This window comes from Vulpes vulpes, chromosome 15 (genome assembly GCF_048418805.1).
Source record: "Vulpes vulpes isolate BD-2025 chromosome 15, VulVul3, whole genome shotgun sequence".
NCBI lineage: Eukaryota > Metazoa > Chordata > Mammalia > Carnivora > Canidae > Vulpes > Vulpes vulpes.
The window spans coordinates 55,636,373-55,662,630 of NC_132794.1; the positions used below are offsets into that span (position 1 = coordinate 55,636,373).

A 26,258-nucleotide genomic window follows, 5' to 3' on the forward strand; every position below is an offset into this window, starting at 1 on the left:
TCCCACCAGCAGTGTAAGAAGGTTCCCCTTTCTCTGATCCTTGCCAACATCTGTTGTTTCCTGACTTGCTGATTTTAGCCATTCTTACTGGTGTGAGGTGGTATCTCATTGTGATTTTGATTGATATTTCTCTGATACTGAGTGATGTTGGGCATTTTTTCATGTGTCTATTGGCCATTTGTATGCTTTCCTTGAAGAAACATCTGTTTATTTCTTCTGTTTCTTGACTGGATCATTTGGTTTTTGGGTGTTGAGTTTTATAAGTTCTTTATATATTTTGGATACTAGTCCTTTATCTGATAAGACATTGGCAAATATCTTCTCCCATTCTGTCTGTTGTCTTTTGGTTTTCTCAACTGTTTCCTTTGCTGTGCAAAAGTTTTTTATCTTGATGAAGTCCCAATAGTTCATTTTTGCTTTTGTTTCCCTTGCCTTTGGAGACATGTCTAGTAAGAAGTTGCTGTGGCCAAAGTCACAAAGGTTGTGTTCTCCCTAGGATTTTGATGGACTCCTATCTCACATTTAGGTCTTTCATCCATTTTGAGTCTATTTTTGTGTATGGTGTAAGGAAGTGGTCCAGTTTCATTCTTCTGCATGTGACTGTCCAGTTTTCCCAATATCATTTGTTGAAGAGACTGTCTTTTTTTCCATTGGATATTCTTTCCTGCTTTGTCAAAAATTAGTTGACCGCAGAGCTGAGGGTCCATTTCTGAGTTCTCTATTCTGTTCCATTGATCTGTGTGTCCCTTTCTGTGCCAGTACCCTATTGTCTTGATGATTACAGCTTTGTAATGGAGGCTGAAGTTTGGGATTCAGATGCCACCAGTTTTGGTTTTCTTTTTCAACGCTCCTTTTAGCTATTTGGGCTCTTCTCTGGTTCCATACAAATTTTAGGATTATTTGTTCCAGCTCTGAAAAAAGTTGATGGTATCTTGATAGGGATTGCATTGAATGTATAGACTGCTCTGGGTAGCATAGACATTTTAACAATATTTGTTCTTTCAATCCATGAGCATGGAACGTTTTTCCATTTCTTTGTGTCTTCTTCAATTTCTTTTATGAGTATTCTATAGTTTTCTGAGTATAAATCCTTTACCTCATTGGTTAGGTTTATTCCTAGGTATCCTCTGGTTTTTGGTGAAATTGTAAATGGGATTGACTCCTTAATTTCTCTTTCTTCTGTCTCATTTAGTGTATAGAAATGCAACTGATTTCTGTGCATTGATTTTATATCCTGCCAATTTGCTGAATTCCTGTATGAGTTCTAGAAACTTTAAGATGGACTCTTTTGGGTTTTCCACATAGAGTATCATGTCATCTGAAGAGTGAGAGTTTGACTTCTTTGCTGATTTGGATGCCTTTTATTTATTTTTGTTGTCTGCTGAGACTAGGATTTCTAGTACTATGTTCAACAGCAGTGGTGAGAGTGGTCAACCCTGCTGCATTCCTAACATTAGCAGAAAAGCTCTCAGTTTTTCCCCATGGAGAATGATAATTCACTGTGGGCTTTTCATAGATGGCTTTTATGATATTGAGGCATATTCCTTCTATCTCTACACTGTGAAGAGTCTTAATCAAGAAAGGATGCTTTACTTTGTCAAATGCTTTTTCTGCATCTATTGAGAGGATTATATGGTTCTTGTCCTTTTTTTATAAATGTAGCATATGACATTGATTGATTTGCAGATGTTGAACCACCCTTGCATCCCAGGAATAAATCCCACTTGATTGTGCTGAATAATCCTTTGAATGTACTGTTGGATCCTATTGCCTAGAATCTTGGTGAGAATTTTGGCATCCATGTTCATCAGGGATATTGGTCTGTAAACCTCCTTTTTGGTGGGAACTTTGGATTTGAGATCAAGGAAATGCTGGCCTCATAGAAAGCGCTTGAAAGTTTTCCTTACATTTCTATTTTTTTAAATAGCTTCAGAAAAATAGGTATCAATTCTTCTTTAAATGTTTGCTAGAATTCCCCTGGAAGTCATTTAGCCCTGGACTTTTTTGTTGGGAGATGTTTGATTACTGCTTTAATTTCCTCACTAGTTATGAATCTGTTCAGGTTTTCTATTTCTTCCTATTTCAGTTTGGATAGTTTATTAGTCTTTAGGAATGCATTTATTTCTTCCAGATTGCCTAATTTGTTGGCATTATAGTTGCCCATAACATGTTCTTATAATTGTTTATATTTTTCCAGTGTTGGTTGTGATCTCTCCTCTTTCATTCATGATTTTATTTGAGTAATAAATAAAAAGAGAATAAAAAATTCTCTTTTCTTTTTGATAAGTCTGGCTAGTGGTTTATTGATCTTATTGATCTGTTCTACTGTTCTTTTGGTTCCTATTTCGTTGATTTCTATTCTAATCTTTATTAATTCTTGTCTCCTGCGCTGGGTTTAGGCTTTATATGTTGTTGTTTCTCCATATCCTTGAGGTATAAAGTTAGGTTGTGTATTTGAGACCTTTCTTGTTCCTTGAAAAAGGCTTGTATTGCTATATACTTCCCTCTAAGTACTGCCTTTGCTGCATCCCAAAGGTTTTTGAGCAATTATGTTTTCATTTTCATTTGTTTCCATCAATTTTTAAAAATTCTTCTTTAATTTCCTCGTTGACCCATTCATTAGTAGGATGCTCTTTGGCCTCCATGTATTTGAGTTCTTTCCAAATTTTCTCTTGTGATTGAGTTTCAGTTTCAAAATATTATGGTCTAAAAATAAACAGGGAATGATCCCAATCTTCTAGTACCAGTTGAGACCTGATTTGTTACCCAGTATGTGATCTATTCTGGACAATGTTCCATGTGCTCTCAAGAAGAATGTGTATTCTGTTGCTTTAGGATGGAATGCTCTGAATATATTTGTGAAGTCTGTCTGGTCCAGTGTGGCATCAAAGCCCTTGCCTCTTTGTTATTCTTGTGCTTAGATGATCTGTGCATTGCAGTAAATGGGGTGTTAAAGTCCCCTACTATTATTATATTATTATTGATGTGTTTCTTTAATTTTGTTATTAATTGGCTTACATAATTGGCTGCTCCCATCCTAAGGGCATAAATATTTATAATTGCTAGATCTTCTTGTTGGATAGACCCCTTAATTATGATATAGTATCCTTCCTCATCTCTTATTACAGTCTTTGGTTTAAAATCTAATTTGTCTGATATAAGGGTTGCCACCCCAGATTTCTTTTGATGTGCAGTAGCATGATAAGTGGTTTTTCACCCTCTCACTTTCAATCTGGAGGTGTCTTTGGGTTTAAAATGAGTCTTTTGCAGACAACATATTGATGGGTCTTGCATTTTTTTATCCAATTTGATACCTTATGTCTTTTGATTGGGGCATTTAGCTCATTTACATTCAGAATAATGATGAAAGGTATGAACTTAGTGCCACTGTATTACCTTTAAAGTCACTGTTTCTGTATATTGTTCTGTTCCTTTCTGGTCTATGTTACTTTTAGGCTCTCTCTTCACTTAAAGGATCCCCTTTTAATATTTCTTGCCTGGATGGTTTAGTGATCACAAATTCTTTTAGTTTCTGCTTGTCCTGGAAGCTTTTGATCTCTCCTTCTATTTTTAAATTACATCCTAGCTAGATACAGTCTTGGCTGCATATTTTTCTCATTTAGTACCCTGAGTATATGTTGCCAGTCCTTTCTGGCCTGCTAGGTCTGTATGGCTAGATCTGCTGCCAGTCTAATGTTTCTATCCTTTTAGGCTATAGACTTCTTGTCCAAGCTGCTCTTAGGATTTTCTCTTTGTCTCTAAGATTTGCAAGTTTCACTTTTTATATGTCGGGGTGTTGACCTATTTTTATCGATTTTGAGGGGGATTCTCTGTGCCTCCTGGACTTGAATGCTTGTCTCCTTCCACAGATTAGTTCTCAGGTATAATTTGCTCTAATATACCTTCTGCCCCCCCCCCCCCTTCTTCTGGGATCCCAATTATTTTAGTACCATTTCGCTTTAAGGTATCACTTATCTTACCAATTCTCCCCTGGTGATCCAGTAGTTGTTTATCTCTCTTTTTCTCAGCTTCTTTGTTTTCCACCATTTTGTCTTCTAGATCACTAATTCTCTCTTCTCTCCTAGCAGTTAGAGCCTCCATTTTTTATTCCATCTCATTAATAACCTTTTTTATTTCAACTTGATTAGATTTTAGTTCTTTTATTTTTCCATAAAGGGATTCTCTAGTGTCTTCTCTGCTTTTTTTCAAGGCCTGCTAGTATCTTTATATTCATTCTTCTGAACTCTAGTTCTGACATCTTACTTATGTCCATACTGATTAGGTGCTGCCTCTTATTCTTTTTTTTTTTTTTTTTGGAAGTGAGTTTTTCTGTCTTGTCATTCTGTCCAGAGAAGAATACATGAATGAGAGAACAAAATACTAAAATAGCAACAATGACCCCAAAGAAATATACACTAAACAAATCAGAAGAGAACCAAAACAGAAAATAAAATTTAAAAATTTTTAAAAAGAAGATATAATCAGACAGGTGGACAGAACAGAGCAATAATATGCTGAATCCTGTATTTTTGTCTGTTTGCTAGAAAACTAGATCCCAAAATTCTAAAGAAAGAAAAACTTTCATTCATACAAAAATAAAAGTAAATACAGTGAAAGGATAGAATGAAACTTGGCCACAGCAACTTCTTGCAAGATACAGCTATGAAGGCAAGGGAAACATAAGTAAAAATTAATTATTGGGACTTAATAAGATTAAGCTTCTGCACAGCAAAAGAAACAGTCAACAAAACTAAAAGACAACCTACAGAATGGGAGAAGATATTTGCAAATGACTTATCAGATAAAGGGCTAGTATCCAAGATCTATAAAGAACTTATCAAGCTCAACAGCAAAGAAACAAACAATCCAATCATGAAATGGGCAAAAGACATGAGCAGAAATTTCACCAAAGAAGACATAGACATGGTCAACAAGCACGTGAGAAAATGCTCCGCATCCCTGACCATCAGGGAAATACAAATCAAAACCACAATGAGATACCACCTCACACCAGTGGGAATGGTGAAAATTAACAAGACAGGAAACAACAAATGTTGGAGAGGATGTGGAGAAAGGGGAACCCTCTTGCACTGTTGGTGGGAATGTGAACTGGTGCAGCCACTCTGGAAAACTGTGTGGAGGTTCCTCAAAGAGTTAAAAATAGAACTGCCCTATGACCCAGCAATTGCACTGCTGGGGATTTACCCCAAAGATACAGATGCAGTGAAACGCCAGGACACCTGCACCCCAATGTTTATAGCAGCAATGTCCACAATAGCCAAACTGGAAGGAGCCTCAGTGTCCATCGAAAGATGAATGGATAAAGAAGATGTGGTCTATGTATACAATGGAATATTACTCAGCCATTAGAAACGACAAATACCCACCATTTGCTACAATGTGGATGGAACTGGAGGATATTATGCTGAGTGAAGCAAGTCAATCAGAGAAGGACAAACATTATATGGTTTCACTCATACAGGGAATATAAAAAATAGTGAAGGGGAATAAAGGGGAAAGGAGAGAAAATGAGTGGGAAATATCATAGAGAGAGACAGAACATGAGAGACTCCTAACTCTGGGAAACGAACAAAGGATAGTGGAAAGGGAGGTGAGCGGGGATCGGGGTGACTGGGTGATGGGCACTCAGGGGGGCACTTGATGGGATAAGCACTGGGATATGCTATATGTTGGCAAGTTGAAATCCAATAACAAAAAGTTTTAAAAAAGAATCAATGGGAAAAATGCAAAAAATACTGTAAAAATGAAAATTAAATTTATTGAAAAAGGAAAAAACCCCGTGAATTCTATATATTATTTTCTCCTAGTGCTGGAGTTTTACAGTTGTCTATGATTGGTAGACTTGGTCTTGAAGGATATTCTTGCTGAACTGGGGGAAGGGCCTGTTGCACTGATTCCCAGGTATCTCTGCCCTAGGTGAACTGTACCACCCTTGCCAGGGGGCCAGGCTAAATAATCTTGTCCAGGTTTCTCTTTGTGGATTTTGTCCCCTGAAGGCTTTCCACTCTGCTTTAGAGGATGAGGATGAAATTGATGGCCTCTCAATCTCCAGCCTCTGAGCAGAGAGCTCAGGGCCCCAGTCCTCAGTGCACCCTCAGGGAAAAGCAGTCAATCACTCCTGTCTCCCTGGTCTTGGTCCGCACAATGTGCTCAGCCTGTGACTGAGCATTTCTATCTCAGGCATGCAACCTGGCTTTGAGTCTCTAAACCCTGCAGACTCCTGCAGCTCACACCCATGCTGTTCCTCCTGGGGGAGGGTGGAGTCTTGTGGCAATTCTGCCACTTGCTGGGCCCCTGCTCAGGGAGTGATCACCCCACCATGCTGTGTTTGAGGTTTATGGCACCCCTAAGCTGACAACCCTCTCCTGGGCTTGCTTATTGCAGCCAGCTTCCCCACTCTGATGCCTGGGAACTCTGCCATACTCAGGCACCCCGGTCTTCCTGTGATCCCAGGGATCCCAAGACCACATGGTCCCACCTAGGATTCCAGCCTGCTTAGCCACTTGCACATTTTTCAGGCTGGGACATCCCTCACTGGAGCAGATTCTAAAAGTTCCGATTTTGTGCTCCAGTTATATCACTTTCCAGTGCTGGCTCCTGGAGGCTCCCTCCCCCTGCCATCTATCCTCCCATATATTGCCTTGGATTCATTTCTCCTCATCTCCTATTTTGCAGAAAGTAGTCACTTTTCTATTTGTAGAGTTGGAGCTATTCTTTTCTTAGATCTCCGGTTGAGTTTGCAGGTGTTCAGAATGATTTGATAGTTATCTAGCTGAATTCCTGGAACCAGACAAAACTAAGGTCTCTTACTCCTTCATCATCTTGGACTCCTCTCTACCTATCCTTTTTAACAATTCCCATTTCCCCTTCCTAAAAATGAGTTTAACATGAACATTCTGGAGGATTTCGAGGTAAGACTGTACTAGGAGGATTCTAAGCTTACCTCGTCCCATGGATACAACTAGATAACACCCATGTTAGTGTAAATAGCCCAGAAAATGACCTCATTGTTAGCAGAACAATACTAATCACAGATAAATGTAGAGAAGAAGACACATTTAAGAGGGTAGGAAGGCTGGAGATGCAGTCAGGAAGTAAACTGACCCGCAGGACTGTCTGTGGTAGGAAATGGGGCACAGAGAGGGTAAAGAAAAAGACCTAAACCCAGGCACAGGAAAGACAAATCCCTATATCATTTGGTTTTGAAAGCCAGAAGGGTCAAATTTCACCAGTTCTTACAATCAGTGGGTCTTAACACCCAAAACTTTAAAATCAGCAGGCTCAGCTCTAGGAGACATGGGAGGGAAAGAAGAAAATGAGTCCTCATCATTAAAGAGAGAGCACGATAATTAGGCCGGTAGAGATATAGCATAGAAACAGCAACTTGAAAAACATCTGGGGAATAGGGAATGAAATTTGTTTACTAACCTCAGAACATATTTTTGGAAGGACAGGGATCCTTGGGCGACTTCCAGGAACAAAGGAGCTGACAAGTACCATTTATCTCCCCTGCCCCCTAGCCTAGACACAGACACCTGAAGAAACCAAGGCTGCACCAACACATGCTACCTAACTTGCCAGCAGCATGTCCTACCTCCACATTGTTTTGCAGACATGCTGCCTCCATCCAACCTTTGTCTCCCAGTCCCCTCCCACAGCAAACCTGCACAAACCTTGCTAACATTGAATACTCCACTCTGGTATTCTCCTGTAGATTTTCCTCCCTCCATATGCCCTTACTTGAAGCCCATCCCAAAGCAGTGCCATGAGCCTAGTAATGTGCAAGCAGCCCTGGCAGGGACCAGCACCATTCCAAAGTAATTCCTGCTCCCCAGAGAGAGGGGAAGATAACAACACACACCCATCCAACACAAACCCATCTGGTTTGACTGCGGACCCCACCCACCAGTGATAGCTTCTCAGGAGACAACACAGGGAAAATGCCCTGCAGTTCAGTGCTACTGCATCTTTGGTAAACACCTGGTTGACTCAAGTCAAGGTGACTCCAGGGACCAAACCCTGACCACAGTACACAGATGACTGGATTGCAGGCCATATTAAGGTACACACAATATAGATAGGAGATGCCCCTGAAGTGCCATCTTCTGGTGAACAGGGGACACTGCAGGGCATTGTGGGACCTCTTCTTCATTAGCCCACTACTTTTAAGAACAGGAGGTGTAGCTGACTTTCCAACACAAAGAAGCAGACACAGCCAGACAAAATGAGGAGACAGAGGATTATGTCCCAAACGAAAGAAGGGGACAAAATCAGAGCAAGAGTCCTAAGTGAAATGGAGATGCCTATGCCTAGTAGAGAATTTAAAGTAATGGTCATAAAGATACTCATGAGACCTGAGAAAAGAGTGAACAACCTCAGTGAGAAACAAAAAAGAACCAATCAGAGATGAAGAACTCAATAAATGAAATTAAAAATATAGTAGATGGAATGAACAGTAGACTACAGGAAACAGAAGACTGGATCATGACCTGGAGGATACAGTAATGGAAAGCAATCAAGATGAATAGACTTAGGGAACTCAGGACACCATCAAGCACAGTAACATTCACACTATAGGGACCCCAGAATAAGAAGAGAGAGGAGAGGGAAATTTTATTTTCAGAAATAACAGCTGAGAATTCCTGAATCTGGGGAAAGAAATAGAAATATAGATCCAGGAGAGACAGAGAACTGTCAACATCAATCTAAAGAGGTCCACACCAACATACATAGCAATCCAATTGCAAAGAATTTTAAAGCAGCACATGAAAATCATTACATACAAGGGAAACTTCATGAGGCTTTCCACTAATTTTTCAGTAGAAACTCTGAAGGCTACAAGGGAGTGCAATGATATATTCAAAATGCCAGGGAAAAAAAATCTACAACCAAGAATACTTTATCCAGCAAGGCTATCATTGAAAGTGGAAGAAGATGTAAAGAGCTTCCCACACAAACAGAAGTTAAAGGAATTCACCACTAAACCAGACCTACCAGAAATGTTAAAGAGGACAGGTGAGTAGAAAGGAAAAAGTAAGAGTAAAAAAAGTAGGAAACACAGAAGCAGTAAACTTAATTATATCTATAAAAATCAGCCAAGGCATTCATGAAATAAAAAGATGTCAAATGTAACACCATATACCCAAACATGGGAGGTGAAAGGAGTAAAGAATGGATTTTAATTTAAGCAACCATCAACCTAATATCAACTCCTGTAGGCATAAGATACCATAAATAAACCAAATGGGAGCCATAAATCAAAAACTTATAATAGATATACAAAAAATAAAGAGAAAAGAATCCAATTATATCACTAAGGAAAACCAGCCAACTCTGAGAGAAGAGAGCAAGAGAAGAAGGAAACAGAGAACTACAAAAACCAAAATAAAACAAGTAGTAAAATGGCAATAAGTACAAACCAAGTAAGTACTTTGAATGTAAAGGGCTTACACACTCCAATCAAAAGATGTAAGGTGACAGAATTGTTAAAAAAGCAAGATCTATCTATATGCTGCCTACAAAAGAGTCATTCCAGACCCAAAGATAATGCAAAATGGAAGTGAAAGGAAATCTGAGGTAGGAGTATTTCTACTGGACAAAATAGACTTTAAAAACAAAGACTGTAACAAGAGACAAAGGACACTATATAATCATAAAGGGAACAATCCAACAAGAAGATATAACAACTGTAAATATTTATGCACCCAACACAGGAGCACCCAAATACATAAAGCCCCTAATAGCACAAAGGAAGTAATTGAAAGTAATACAGTAATAGTAGGGTACTTAAGCACTTCACTTAAATTGAACTCCAATAAAAAATAAATTTAAAAAAAGCACTTCACTTACATCAATGAGTAGATCATCCAAACAAAATTAACAAGGAAACCGTGACTTTGAATGACATATTGGACTAGATAGATGAAGCGGATATATTCAGAACATTCCATCCTAAAACAACAGAGTACACCTTCTTCTCAAGTGCACAAGGAGCATTCTCCAAAATGGATTCTCTATTAGGCTACAAAATATGTCTCAGCAAACTATAAAATATCAAAGTCATGCCATGCCTCTTTTCTGATTGCACACTATGAATCTAGAAATCAACCATGATAAAAAGTCTGAAAAAAACCCACAAATACATGGAGGTTAAGTAATATGCTACTAAACAATGAATGGGTCAACCAAGAAATCAAAGAAAAAAATTAAAAATACATGGAGATAAGTTAAAATGAAAACAAAGTGATTAAAAATCTTTCAGATGTAGCAAAAGCAGTCCTAAGAGGCAAGAATATAGCAAAAAAAAAAAAAAAAAAAGGCCTACCTCAAGAAGTAAGAAAATTTCAAACGACCTAAACTTAATCCCAAGGGAGGTAATAGAAGAAAAGCAAGCAAAATACAAGAGCAGAAAAGACAGGAAATAATAAACATTAATGCAAAAATAAATGAAATAGATGAGTTGCCTGAATGGCTCAGTTAGTTAAGCATCTGCCTTCAGCTCAAGTCATGATGCTGGGGTCCTGGGATTGCGCCCTGTGTCAGGTTCCCTGCTCCCTCTACCCCTCCCTGGCTCGTGCTGTTTCTCTGTCTCTCAAATAAATAAAATCTTAAAAGAAATAGAAACTAAAAAAACAAAAACAAAAACAAAAACCCACAAAACAATAGATCAGTGAAATCAGGAGGTGGTTCTTTGAAGAGATCAACAGAACTGATAAACCTTTAGCCACACTCAAAAAAAGAGACAAAGAACTTAAAATCAGAAATGAAAGAAGAGACCTAATGGTGGACACCACAGAAATAGAAAGGGTCATAGAAGAATATTATGAAAAATTATATGTCAACAAATTAGACAACCTAGAAGGAATGGATAATTTCCTAGAAATATATAACCTCCCAAACCTGAAACCAGGAAGAAATAGAAAATATGAACAGACTGATTTCCAGCAATGTAATTAAATCAGTAATCAAAAAACATGAAAAAACGCAAAAGTTCAGGACCAGACAGCTTCACAGATGAATTCTATCACACATTTAAAGAAGTATTAATACCTGTTCTTCTCAAACTATTCCAAAAAAAAAATAGGAGAGGAAAGCAAGCTTTCAAATTTATTCTGTGAGGCCAGGATTACCCTGACTCCAAAACCAGATAAAGACACTACAAAAGAAGAGAACTACACAACAATATCTCTGTTGAGCATAGATGCAAAAATCCTTAAAATATTAGCAAACTACATCCAACAGTACATTATAAAATTCATTGATCAAGTGGGATTTATTCCTGGGATGCAAGGGTGGTTCAGTATCCACAAATCAATGTGATACATATGCATTGCATCAATAAGGGGAATATAAAAACCGTATGATCATTTCAATAGAAGCAGAAAAAGCAATTGACAAAGCACAAGACCACTCATGATAAAAAACCTTAACAAAGTAGATTTAGAGAGAACATACCTCAACATAATACAGGCCATCTACGAAAAATCCACAGCTAACGTCATACTTGATGGTGAAAAACTGAAGGTTTTTGCCCCAAGATCAGGAACAAGACAAGGATATCCACTCTCACCACATCTTTTCAACATAGTATTGCAAGTCTTAGCCACAGCAGTCAGACAACAAAAAGAAAAGGTACCCAAACTGGTAAAGAGGAAGTAAAACTTTCACAATTTGCAGTTAATATGATACTATATATGGAAAACCCCAAAAACTGGTAGAACTGATAAATGAATTCAGTAATGTCATAGGATACAAAATCAATGTACCGAAATCTGTTGCATTGGTATGTACTAAAAATGAAGAATCAGAAAGAGAAATTAACAGTCCTACTTGCAATTGCACCAAATATAATAAAGTACCTAGGAATAAATTTAGCCAAAGAGGTAAAAGACCTGTACTCTGAAAACGATAAAATGCAAATGAAAGAAATTAAAGAAGACCCAAAGAAATCACAAGATTATGCAATGAGGGAACTAAAAAGTAGTGTTTTTAACAAATGATGTTGGGAAAACTGGACAGCTACATGTAAAGGAATATAACTGGACCACTTTCTTACACCATACACAAAAATAAACTAAAATTGGACCAAGGACCCAATGTGAGACCTGGAACCATAAAAATCCTAGAAGAGAGCACAGACAGTAATTGGTCAGACATTAACTGTAGCAATATTTTTCTAGATAGATCTGAAGCAATTGCAAAAACAGCAAAAATAAAACTAATCAAAATCACTTATTATCAAGGAAATGCAAATCAAAACTACAATAAGATAGCACCTTATATCTGTCAGAAAGGCTAAAATCAAAACACAAGAAACAAGTTTTGATGAGGATGTGGAGAAAAAGGAACCCTCTTGCACGGTTGGCGGGAATGCAAATTGGTACAGCCACTGTGGAAAACAGTATGGAGTTTCCTCAAAAATTTAAAAAGAGAACTACTCTATAATCCAATAATTGCACTACTGGGTATTTACCTGAAAAATACAAAAAAACTCTAATTCAAAGGGATCCATGCACTCCTGTGTGTTTACCAGCATTTTTTACAATATCCTAATTATAGAAGTAACCCAAATGTCCATTAGTACATGAATGGATAAAGAGGGTATGATACATACATACACACACACAATAGACTATTACTCAGCCATAAAAAGAATGAAATCTTGCCATTTGCAACAGTATTGGTGGATCTATAATGCTAATGAAATAAGTCAGAGAAAGACAAATACCATATGATTTCACTCATATGTGGATTCTAAGAAAACAAGTGAGCACAGGGAAGAAAAGATGAAAAAATAGACTCAACTATAGAGAACAAACTGATGGTTCACATAGGGGAGGTGAAATAGGTGGTGGGGATTGAGGAGTGCATTTGTGATGATCACCAGGTGTTATGTGAAATTATTGAATCACTATATTATACCCCCGAAACTAATATAATACTGTTAACTATACTGGAATTAAAATAAAACTTAATAAAAATAAAAAATAGAATTACTGTATGATCCAGTAATTCCACTATTGGATATTTATATAAAAACATTAATATGAAAAGACACATGCACCCCTATATTTGTTTACATTATTTATAATACTCAAATTATAGAATTAGCCCACATATCTATTGATAGATGAATAGATAAGTGTGTGTGTACACACACACACACAATGGAATATTATTCAGCCATAAAAAGAATGAAATCTTGCCATTTGCAACAACATGGATGGATGGATCTAGAGGGCAAAATGTTAAGTGAAATAAGTCAGATAAAGACAAACATCATATGATTTCACTAATACATGTAATTTATAAAATAAACCAACAAAGAAAAAAATGAGACAAACCAAAAAACAGACTCTTAACTATAGTGACAAAATGATGGTTACCAGAGGGGAGGTGGGTGAGGGGATGGGTGAAATAGGTGATGGGAATAAGAGTACACTCCTCATGATGAGCACTGAGTAATGTATAGAATTGTTGAATCACTATATTGTACAGCTGAAACTAATATGACACTGAATGTTAATTATACTGCAACTAAAATAATCTCCCCTGTGAGTTTCCAATAAAGAAGACATACAACATCAAACAGCAATAGTGCCAAAACATTTACTGAAGGTTTTCAAATCTTTCAAAAATGTTACAAAAGGCAAGCAAACACAGTGAAACTAAAGATAAGTTTGACACTGAAAACTAGTATCTGGGTAAGTCCATGCAGGCATGTGGGGAAAGGGAGTATCTATGAGTATTTACTATGATTAAAACACTGTGTTAGGGTTTTATACATATATCTTATTTGATCCCATTCAGGAAAAATTATCTCCGAATAGGAAAGTATGATCACACTCTCCCCCATTAAAAAGAAAAAACCCACACACACACAAAACCAACAACAACAAAAAGAAAACAAAGATTGTATCATCTAATATCATGCTAGTCTATTACCCATCCAACCCACCCAAGAGACATCTGAACTTGGGAAAGATACCTTTGAATAATAATTCAACAGAGACCAGATTAAGGACCTTGTAAAGTTGCATGTTGACTTGTAGAAAATTGATAAAGCATAATGATGTCTTATTTGTATTTTCTGATAGAAAAATTTACCTCCAGGGTGATAGTTTTATTTCTCTGTAGGATGCTAACCAGTTTTAATATCTTACTTTGCAATCTCATTTCGTCAAGGCCTTTGCTACTGATTAAATTCCAATTCTTCACAATCTCTTCAAATTGCTGTTATCCTGATGATGAGTTAAGAGGCGCTCCATTCATATGAGAATTATGTTTTCAATGATTTATGAATCTGTGCTTTGATAATCCTCAAACAACCACATGAGGTAGGTAGTATATCCTCATTTATAGAGGAAGAGAGTCTCATAGGAGGCACATAATCTGCCCAAGGTGATAGAGATAAGAAGTCATTAGAGCTGGAGTCTGAATACAAATCTGCCTGAATTCTTTTTACAGGAACTACACTGGTGTCTCACACGTGGACTGAAAATCTGCTTTGGAACATTTCCAGAAAATGAACTTTACATATGTTTATATTTGAATTATAAGCATGACAGCTAAATATCAAAAGCAACTAACTATGAATGACCTAAGCCTGAGTATTTAAATAGTAACTGAAGGGTTTATTAATTTGTTAGGTTTCAAATCTGAACTTTTTAAAATTGGAAATACTAAAAGTATTTGCCCATACACTACTCGGAATGTTATCATTACAGTGTGTAATTCCAGTGCTCTGCTGGTTTCATTAATGGTTCTGTATGATGCAGGGTAAGTTACTACTGAAGCTGTTATACAGGTCATTGGAAGGTGTTTAGAATACTTAGAGAGGCTGTCTTGGACATTTCATGAACATGTCCCTGAGAGCTTTGTGAATACATTTGACCAAATTCCCAGTTTATCCCACTGTAAAGATGCTCTGATCTACTTTGTCTTTAGACCAGTAAAAAAAAAAAAAAAAAAAATGGTGAGGAACACCAACATGTTTTTCTATTCTTCAGGTCATAAAGGTGATGTGTTGTCCTGGCTGAACACACAGGTAGTAGATATTAAGACTAGAGAGCCACAAGGTGCTCTTAGTCAGAAAGCACCATGGTATACATTGTACATCTTAAAAATATATCTTGGGAAAGGTTGATCTCACATATATGTGTTGATCTGCCAACAAGCATGCTTTTCACAGCTGGGATGTTTACCTTCGGAATGCACCCTTTTATCCACTTGAAGATCCATTCAACGTATATGCCAATTTACAAGTTTTTCTCCATAAATAAGATTCTAAAGTTTAGGTCAGTTGGTATGTAGGTTCATAAAAAACCTCTGCTTGTATTGTGTGGCCTTTATCCAACAAATCACAATTTAGACAGTGACCATCTGGCCTGGTTTCCCCATAGAGTGCACTCCTATTTGGGGGGCACTGGCAGCTGTCTGCCACAGATTTAAATTAAGTGAGGCAATCTGCCCCCCCACCCCCGCCCCTGATCACAAATGCTTGAGCCAGCTGAATTTCAGCTTCGGCTGAAGTGAAAAGTAACTTTGTGGTTCAAATTCATCTTGACTCACAGTTTCACTGTTTTATCCTGGCTAAAGCTGCTCACTGTGTCTGTGGTTTTCTTACATAAATTTTCAATCCAGCTAGTACTATTATACAGTGTCTTTTCCAACCCTGATGCTGGGGGTGGATTTTTAGCTCGCATATTTCTTCCAGATGTGATAAGCTCTCCATAGCCTTCTTGGTGAGCAAAAGCATATCCAGACCTTCTTGAGCTTGACCTGCGAGTCTGAGGTCTTTGGCTACGTAAGGGTCTTGCCTTCTTTTGAGATTTTTGCCTCTGACGGATCTGGAGAGGAAGGAGAGTCAGAGTGAGATTATGTATCCAAATGACAGATTCCAGGCCCTGGGCCACTTTATTAAGAGAAAGCTTTTTCAATAGAAAGATCAACAATAACAAAATACTTACCTTCATTGTAAAAGGAGGTGTTTCACCAAAAAAAAAAAAAAAACCCAAGGAATTTTCCAACCAAAAGATTACAATGGGCACCGGTCAGTTTTTATTACTACCAACAGACTATTCAATGAGCAAGAAGTGTTAAGACAAATTTCATTATTGTGTTCATCTTCTACATCCATCTTAAAAGAATAGGTACAGAACGATTTTCTAACATGCACCATCCAAACACAGTCAGTATAACCATCTATAATCCTAATCCCCCCAATCCCCCCAGTTTCCCTCTTAGAGAATCTCAAGATCCAATACTCCGTAGTAACTGGACTAAGAGAAAATTTAGAAACTTAGAGTCAGAAATTCCCAGCTCCTGTGGTAGGTCAGTATATCATAAGATTTTCAGGGTTTTGATTTCTTTTGGATTTTTTTATACAGCCCTTTAAAGAACTCAACATCATTTGGGTGAGTTTCCAACATTTCTTTCATTTCCCTTATGAAATGAGGAGAGAAAGACCCAAGGTTTGGTGCAAGCCACCCTGTTCTCTGATTCGGCTGATCTCATGGAGTCTGACTTTGAGGTCAGGAGAAAGCCATTAAAAACAGAAAATCATGATCTGACTACACACTGGAAGAAATGAGTATCATCTTCCTTCCTTCAGCTCATCCATCATTTTCTGGGTTTATTTCAGAATGAGCTCATGGAGCCAAAGGAAAAGGACAGACCTAACAGGGGAATCTGTGAATCATATCAGAAGGAATCTTTGCATGTTTTGGACTCAGAATGTGGAGGATATCCTGGTAAGGGACATTCTGCCTCAGTTCGTCTCAGTATCATTGGTCTGGTCACCATCCCACCAGTGTCTGCCCCTTCTCATGATGTGACTACAAATGAGTGTCTCCCCTTTCTTTCTCCTTTTTCTCTTCTTTTTTTTAAAAGATTTTATTTATTCATGAGATACACAGAGAGAGAGAGAGGCAGAGACATAGGCAGAGGGAGAAGCAGGCTCCTCACAGGGAGCCGGATGTGGGACTCAATCCCCGGACCTGGAATCACACCCTGAGCCGAAGGCAGAAGCTCAACCACTGAGCCACACAGGTGTCCCTCTCCTTTTCTCTCTGTCTGGGTCCAGACCTAACTTGAGATTGTCTTGTTTCTACTACTCTTCTCATGAAATATGTGCTCTTTAAGAATTTCTACAATCTGTTCCGGTTTCCTTTCAACTTCATAGTTTTTCAATCCAGTCATCATGGTGCTTTTCCCTTTCTTAATCTGTTCAGAAGGTGGCATCTCCCTATGTTTCTGAATTGGCTACTACACTTCTACAAAAATTTAGAGTCCCTTCACCTCATACCTTGTCCCTCTTTTACTCTACTCTTTACTTGCCCCCATGTCGATAACTTTCCTTATAGTTTGCCTTTGCCTTACAACAGTTGTCCAAAATGCCACCAGTAAGCTTCTTTTTTTAAAGTCAACTTTTATTTTTTAAAAAGATGTATTTATTTATTTGACACAGAGAGAGAGAGAGCACATATAAGCAGGGGGAGGGACAGAGGGAGAGGGAGAAGCAGGGAGCTGGATGTGGGCTCTATCCCAGGACTCGAGGGGTCATGACCTGAGCCAAAGGCAGATGCTTAGCTGACTGAGTCACCCAGGTGCCCCAAAAGTCAACTTTTAGAAATGCCCAACCTAACTTGTAATTCATGACTCCGTACCCCCATGTAGTCTAGACATTTATCTTCATTAACATTCACAAAACTAGTATGTTCAGTTGTGAGCAATTCCATCTATGGTATGGGATATTGTATGTCTATGGATGTTTCCAGTGGGAAGTTTGTTAGCCCTTTCCTGTGCTTCCAAATCAGGCACAGAAGAACATGATTCCAAGAGCCAAAAACTAACCCTTCAAGTATTTATCAGCACTGCCACATACCTGGTCACTCAGGGTCGGGAATAAATCCACCTTTAAAAATCGGAATACCACCACAGGCATAACTGAAGCCACTGTTGTTAACAGAATAACAAGCCAGATGCACTTCTGGGTCAAAGAATGCCGTGCATTTCCTATTATTAATGAAAAATATACATAATTATACAAAAATATGCTGAATTATTGAATGAATAGGCTCCTTGTCTATTCTCATAAGGTCTTTTTTTTGAAATGGTGAAGTTTGGGCTACCTAAGGAGAACACCACTAAGCATCTTCCCTGGTATATAGTATGTTCAGAGGCAATGAGAAGGCAAGTGTGGTATTATCACCCTTGGGAACTGCTTCATGGCCCCATCACTTGGAGATAGCCAATCAGAGCCCAGTGTTCTCTGATCTAGACTCAGTCCAGCTTCACTCATAAAACAGAATTCTCTCACTGAGCCTCAAGATCCCTCGACTACAAAGCAGCCATTATTTTTAAAAGGCACATTCGCTCTTATAGGTTCTTGAATAAAATTGCCATATCAAAACTACACAATATATGTCTGTGGTGCAGGTACAATCTCAATGGTCTTGGTGACTGGCTATGCCATAAAAGGAGAGCTTTATCTAATACAGGCCAACCTTGACAATTCAGGCAGCAGCCTCAGAAAACCTGCCTCAAAGGGACTTGCTGATCTCTCTGACATTCACTGAGTTTTGAAGAACTCAAGGTTCCAAGGAGATCAGAGATGCTCTTGGGTTTGTGAAAAGAGCATTCCTCTCACTGGCAGACTGTTGATGCAGCCATCCAACAGGCTAGTGCAATACTGTGGTGAAACTCATTCCAAAGTCTGAAGCCAGTTTACTTACTTGATACTCGCACCTCATATACTGGGATGTTTGTTTAAACAAAGCAATAACGGTCAGTTAAGCAGACAGGCAAATTCTACAGGAACATGTCAACCCTATTTATATCACCAAAATAAACTTCTGTCCCTGTCGGTTTTCTAGAGATTTGCCATAGTACCTCCAATTATCTAGGTCCCCTCTCCCAAAATTAAAGTGTTAATACCATTTGAATGTGTTTTGGGTATGAAGGCTTGACTACTGATTGGTATGTCTGCATTTTCTGGCTTGGAGGATAAACTCTGCCCACCAAGAATGGTAGATTACAGTTGCCTGGGCAGAAACAAATTTGACTCAGTAAGTTAAAAGTCTCTTTGAGCTCCTTGAAGCTCAGTACCCCCAGGCATGGCTGAGAAAATAAGCTTCATTTTAAAACCAAACTCCTGCTTGCTGCTGGCTACTAAGGAATTTTTTTTTCTTAAACCCCAATGTTGATCTAACTTTTGAGAAGTCTCATTGGAGCTCAGTAATTAATTCCTGGAATGGCATGTGCTTAGTTGGAAAGAGTGGTCCCCACACAAACTACTTTCTCCAATTGAGGCATTCCAGTCTCATTATGTGTGCTAAAATGCTCTCTTAGGACTAGAAGTCTTCTCGTCAACGCACTGAACTTTCAGATTTGGCAACCAAAAGAAAAAAAAGGGAAGAAAAGAAAAAGAAAAAAGAAAAAAAACTCCCTAAAAATAGTTGTGTCTTTCTTTCATAATATGCTTATTCTTATTCATAACCATCATGTTTCTATGTGGTTGCAGTCTTTTGGCAAAGTATTAATGTTACATATTAAGTAAGAGTGGTGCAATTTAAATATTTCCATGTACATGCAGCATTTAAATGGCAGAGCTGACACCTGAGTCCTGGCTGTCTAACTATAGAGGCTACTCTTTGTGCCACTTGTAGACTAATATCCAGCAATTTTTAGACTGCTCTAAATTACACATCATTTCTTTCCTATCTAAGTGCAGGTAAGTTCTACAGGTGAACTTTGGCAGTGATCATGGTGATAATGTGGGATAAAAGGGAGAGCCTGAGATTTAGTTCTCTTCCATTACTCCTGAACTTTTTACAGGCCTTCAAGTAGGGTATATGTACTATGCCTCTTGTTTGCAAAGGGACAATCTATTGCATTGGGGCTGTTAGGAACCTATAAGAAGCTATCACAATAATTCTTCTACATCTGGCAGGAATAGTAGAGACCAATCTTTTGAATTCTTTTCAGACCTGAAAATCTTCAGATGCCTGATTCAATCCATTCCTAGAGAAAAGATTATTAGTCATCCCTAGTCCCACCCGACAGAAAATAAATTACAAAGACAAATAAATGACAGCGTGACACTAGGCAGGCCTTCATAGATAGTAGGACTCAACTTACCAACAAATGGAAACTGGTTTGGGAAGATGCCAAAGATGCCATTACTGTGCATTGTAAATAAAACGGAGAAATAAGTGGCAACGCTGCCCCAAATGAAGACATGGTTAATGACAGTCCAGTAACTGGTATCCAAGGCTATCTGTAAATGTAAAGTTGGACTGTAAAGGGGAGGTCTTTGAGGATGAAAAGAGTATCATTTTACTGAGTGATGTTTCCCTAGAACTGTTTGTGAGGAGATGGTTGCACCTATCTAGCTACTAACCAACCACAGGCACTCCTACTTTCTGCACAGCACTGGGAACTGACCCGAAGTCAGGTGCACTACTGTCTGGTAGACAACGGACTTCAGAACTTATATCTGTATGCAATATATCTGCCAACATTGAATCACAATCAGGAGATAAAATGTTAACCTTCTTTTTTTTTGTTTATTTTTGTGGGGTTTTTTTTGTTGTTGTTGTTGTTAACCTTCTTTTAAGTGAGGAATAAGAAAACAAGGATTTCTAATTTCAAAGTTACTTTCCAAATTGCTCTTAAAGCATTTCTGTTGTGAAAAAATCTTCAGTAGTGAGCAATGCAACATTTTATAGTCTATACATAAATTTTCACATGACTATTTTACATGGATATAATCTGTTTTACATCAATATTCTCACTCATTTTGATGATCCTTTTTCTTAAATTATTTAATTAATAATAAATAAATCCTTAATCCTCTTTTGGGATAAAATTCAGAAGTGAGGATTCATGGTAACCTGGGAACATGTTCACAGCTCTTTTCTCTTCCAGTAACTCATTGTGGCAACAGCTAAAAATGGCCTCCTATCAGGGAATCAAGGAAGCCATTAACAAATATGAATCCTGAGCTTTCAGAGAAAAACAAGTAGGTTCTGGCAACATTATTTGCATCTCCCAGGCCCCAAGTGGTCCATGTGAAGTTTTGCATTTCTAGCAGAGCCTGCTTCAAAACCACAAATTTCTCACTTCCTGAGGGGGTCCTACTAACATAGTAAATAGATCCTTTTCTGCATATGGAGATATGCTTCCTCTTCCCACTTAAAGTTTACTTTAAAAAAAAAAAAGTCTTGCCCCATTAAAGATATTGGTAGCCTTTGATATAAACTGCAGAGGTTATAAAAAGACAGCTCTTTCTCTCAAGAGGCCTGAGAATGAAAGCCCTGCCCATCCATCCTCAGCAGAGATACTGGTTTTCCAGTTCATTTGGCTGCCAAGACATTAGGCCAAAATCTTCAACTACACCTTCCCCCACCTGTCAATTCATCCCCATAAAGAGACACCAGTAGCCTGATGTGGGTAGGAATAGAAAAATCTGTGGGTAGGAATAGAAAATCACAACCAATTAAAGAAGATTCAACTGAAAAAAAGTAAAATAAAAAAAGAACAGGTGGCTCCTATTGAGGCAGCACTAATGGAAAAGACAGACAAGCATATAACCAAAAAAATGTAATGAGAACTCTTAAGGGGATGCAATTAGATCACAGAAAAAAAAAATTCTGGAAGAAATAAGCATTATTTCGGATTTTAAAAATTCAATAGAAAAACCAAGTAAGAATAGTCACTGATGGGAACTGAATTAATATTCTGGAAAAAACAAATGGAAATAATATCTCACAACTGAGAGCAAAAACTTGAATAAATGGAAACCATGTGCAAAAAGATATGAGACATGAATGGAAAATCCATAGATGACAGATCCATGAGCCCAACATACAAATAAAGGCATCTTAGAGAGTAGAAGGAAGTAACAATTAAAGAAAGGATAGAAGAAAACTGCTCTACATAGTAAACAAATAGCAAGATTTTCAGATTAAGAGGGCACTCTAAATCCTAGGAAAATTAAAGAAAGAAATTACATTCTGGTGATATTTGTGAAGCCTCAAGACAAAGAAGATAGATTTCCAGATAGAAAATATATTACTTACCAAGGGAAGAGAATCAAGCTAATATCAAACTGCTACATTGAAACTGTGTATAATGGAACAACATTTACAAAGTTCCTAAAGCAAAAGTCTCTGACTCAAGAATCTCAGACCTACCCAATGTATCATTTAAATGTAAGAGGAAAAAAGAAAGCTTTGAGCCTAAAAGTATAATGTCTATGTACCTTTTCTGAAGAAATTATTCAAGGAAATTGCTGCATATAAAAATTCAATAGAGCAAAGGCTTCAAAAGAATGGAAGACAAAAAGCATAAAAATGGTGGGAGCAACGATTCTTGTAAATTTATAGTCGGCTCCAAATGAGTAATGTGAGGATAAGCTACAGTATTAACTTAGAAAAAAAATCTGAAACAGTCAAAAAATATGTTAAGGGGGCATTTAATAATATCCTGAAACTAAAATTCTAGATTATTAACATATAAGAGGGGAATAGGAGCCAGGAGGGAGAAATAAGTAGATAGATACATTTCTAAAACTTTAATTTGGAAATGGACAGGGGAAGGGATGATCAAGATAGTGAAACATTTGATGAAGGATATAGTTACTACTTAATTTTAATATATCAATATGGAAATAGAAATTTAAATGATGATGAAAATGGGAGAAATCACTAGTAAAATGGGAATACAATAGTAAAACTTGTAAATTATTTATGACAAATAAGATATTTAAAAATCATAATGCATCTAAGTATGAAAAGGAAAAAGATGGAATAAAAACTTTAAGATAATCATAAAATAACATGAAAGGAGCAAGATAAAATACGTAAATTACAAAATGAGTAGTTTAACTCCTTATCAAAGGAGAAAAACCAATAGAATGAGATAAGAAAGTAATGAAAATGAAGGGATAGGCCTAGATTATATATCAGTTATATGCAGGCTAAAAAAAGCAACAGAAATAAAAATAGTATAAAAAAATGAAATTTAAGTAACATCATAAAAAAAGATAAAAGCTACAAAAAACCCCACAAATAATCAAGAACCATTATATGGCAAATAATATAGTCTCAAATTATGTAAGGTAAAATCTCCTTGAAGTATAAGAACTTGACAAGAATTGTAATCACAAGGGAAAATTTTAAATACATTTCTCTCAGTATTTGACAAACATGGTGGTTCTTCAGAAATCTGTGGCTGACCTGGCATCCTGTCCCCAGTGTGTTCAGAGGCAAGCTGTTTCATTACAACAATGCAGCCATGTGGCTGGGTGTTGCTCCCAGAGGTGCTATGCTTGGCTGTGGCTCTCCCTGGTTCATTTGCTCTCCTGAAAATCCTGGAGCTACTGAATAGCTTTTAATAAACCTTTTGTCTGTAACTATGATCCTTTTTGGAAAGTAATATGTTAATATTAATGAAACATAAAATGTACGTATTCTCTGACCCAGGAATGAAAAAAAAAACCAAAATACCATTCTTTATCCATCATATCAGTAAAAGTTAGTTCTGACTCCAGAAATTTCATTTCCAGGTATTTATCTGTCATTACATAAAATTTATGTACTAGTATGTGCATTGTAGAATTGTTTCAATAACAGCAACAACAAAAGAAACATCCTGAATGTCTATCAATAGAAGGCTTATGAATAAATTACTATATTCTATATCCATATTATGAAATTCTGTGAAGTTCTTTAAAAAGAGTAAGATAGATCTGAATGTGTTGGTTTGGAAAGCTGTTTGGAGTATCTTGTTAAGTAAGAAAACATATTACAGAATAATATGCTAGCTGTGCTCCCTTTTTCTTGAACATATGTGTGTGTCCCAAAGCAAAGAAAAAATATGGAAGGAGTTAAGCTATGGTTATCATAATAGTTAACCAGGGGAATATGGGAAGTAAAAGAAGGTGGTTCATTTCATATTAAACATTTCTATAGTATTTGAAATGTTAAAAGGAGCATTATATAACTCAAATAACCAAAAAAAAAAGAAAACCCCAAAACCCAGTGTTTTAAAAAGTTGAGACTGCTAAATTTCAGGCTATAGCATCGGCAGGACACATAAGATTTATAACTGTAATTATAGACCATGGAAATTTCATGGAGGTTGTTACCCCAATGACAAGTTAAGCTTAGACAGCGAGGAAAGGATATTAATGCTGCTGTCAAAGTGAGCTTATTCGCAAAACTCCTGAAACTTATTATTCTATATATTAAAGACAGCAGTCTCTGATTGAAGCCAAAACTGCAGTTTTCATGGTTATGAACATTTATGTGCTCAGGTCTGAGAATTCTATGGTAGACATTTTCAGGGCTTCAGAGAAATAAAAATAAGTGGAAGACTAAAATGACACTAATTAGGAATCTATATTCCTCAAGTTTAAGTTTTCACATTGAAAAAGGACCTGTGTGTTTATCATCTATAAGCAATCTCTCTCCCACTTTATTCAAGGGTGACACTGGTGTCCTAGGTGTCCCCTCATGGAAGAACAGAGATGGACCATTGAATTAATTCCCTGTAGCTTCCCTCTGCTGCCTGTAAAGAAGGGAGGTCCACGTGGACTTGGAGTTGGGAACCTGCGATCAGATCTGTGTACAAATCCTGGCCTGCCACCTTTGTGTGATTCGAACTGTAACAACTATTTTCTTATCTATAGTAATAATATTTATGTTTCAGAGGACTGTGAAGAAGATTAAGCAGGAGAATGGGATTATCTGAGAAATAATTCATTTGCATACTAAATGTTCAATTAACAGGAGCTATTGTTACTCTGAAAATCAGAAACCCTGACAGAGGCAAGTGGGCCAAGTTTGCCTTCAGTAACTAACCTCTCCTCTTAATTCCTCTAGAGATTCTCTTTTCTCCAAACTCCAGTGCTTCTAGCTTTAAGATGGCCTGCTTTTCTTTCCCTCTTTCCCTCTTTCTTCTCTCTTTTCTTTTTTCTTTCTTTCCTCTTTTTTCTCTTTCCACCCCTCCTTCCTCTAGACAGACAAGGAAGTATCTGATATTTCCTTTATGTCCAGTCAAATCTTTGTTCTCATATATCCTGAAAAATTGCATTTTAATCAGTCTTCCTGTAGAATGAAAGACTTTGCCTCAGAGAATGCTGGAGTCAGGTCTGGGTTCCAATCCCGGATCTGGGACTTACTTTGTGACCTCAGGCAAGTCACTTAACATCTGAGCTTCATCGGTAAAAGGGGACAATAATACCTACTACATAATGGCACTGAGAGGATTAAATACAATGCATGATATCATTCATAGTGGTGATGATGACACAGATTTCTGAAGGCTCCCACCAAGGGCAGGCCTGCTTTGGTAAGGGGTAAGATGGGCATGTAACTAAGACAGGAGGGATAGTCGGGTACCTCAATCAAATTCTTCTCACTTCCTTTGCTCAACTTTAATCTCCCTTTATCTATTTCTGCTTTTACATCCATTCAATAAAAACTTATTTGTGTCTAATACTGCAGTTTAAGTTGGAGTACAGCAGTAAACAAAGCATGCCAGAACTTGGAAACTGCTGTTTATTCTCACTCACACCTACTCTGCTTCCAGACCTCCATCTCCAGCCTGGAATCTCTCCTACCTTGTTCTCTTGCCAAAAATGTCCGCAGTCTCCTTGCTGTTTCAGCACCCTCCAGCACTGACAATTAATGGTAGGGGGTATGGGTGAAGGCAGGGGAAAATCAGGTAAAGTAGAAATCTATGGGACAGGAGTATGTGGATAAGATCTAGAGGATGTCAGCTTGTACATGGCAGAGGGCACACCCACCAAGTAGTGAGACCCAGCACCTCATCTTTACAAGTACAGCTCTGTGTATGCATTACTGCTTCTCAAGTGTGCCTAACTACCCTGTAGCCCAATAACAGTGTTGTAGGAAATGCCCCACATTTTTCATAGAACACTCACAAGTTCCTTAAATAAAAATCGTGGAGTCGGGAAATAAGACTACTGGATCCTAGTCCTAAACCTGCAATGCAGTCACTGTGTGATCTTGGTCAAATTGTGGGCCCCAGTTTGCTATTTCAACTTTAAATTATACAGTTACAGTTTTAACATATGACCACCAATTCTTTGAAATTCTGCTAAGAATGGAGAATAATTCTCTCCTTAAGTGAATAGGGCTGGATTTAGTGACTCACTTCTAATGAATAGACTATGTAAAGGGAAACATAGTTTACAATGGAGAAACCTG

General features: G+C 37.6%; 1 protein-coding gene and 1 long non-coding RNA gene across 6 annotated transcripts in view; one reads left to right on the forward strand and one right to left on the reverse strand.

The window, feature by feature from the left end:
• LOC140595627 (uncharacterized) overlaps positions 1-18,436 on the forward strand; it is a 109,079-nt gene extending 90,643 nt beyond the window's left edge. Inside the window, exon 4 of the long non-coding RNA XR_011997380.1 lies at positions 16,664-18,436. This is a non-coding gene — a long non-coding RNA (uncharacterized lncRNA). The remainder of the gene's footprint in view (positions 1-16,663) is intronic.
• Positions 13,616-26,258, reverse strand: part of ATP8B4 (ATPase phospholipid transporting 8B4 (putative)) — a 232,952-nt gene continuing 220,309 nt past the window's right edge. For all 5 annotated transcript variants that reach the window (XM_072738501.1, XM_072738502.1, XM_025998689.2 and 2 more), the window contains 3 exons: positions 20,161-20,299; positions 17,906-18,036; positions 13,616-15,869 (listed from right to left, as the gene is read on the reverse strand). In XM_072738501.1, coding sequence (XP_072594602.1) covers positions 15,588-15,869; positions 17,906-18,036; positions 20,161-20,299 — 552 coding nt within the window. In that variant the 3' untranslated portion in view covers positions 13,616-15,587. The remainder of the gene's footprint in view (positions 15,870-17,905; positions 18,037-20,160; positions 20,300-26,258) is intronic.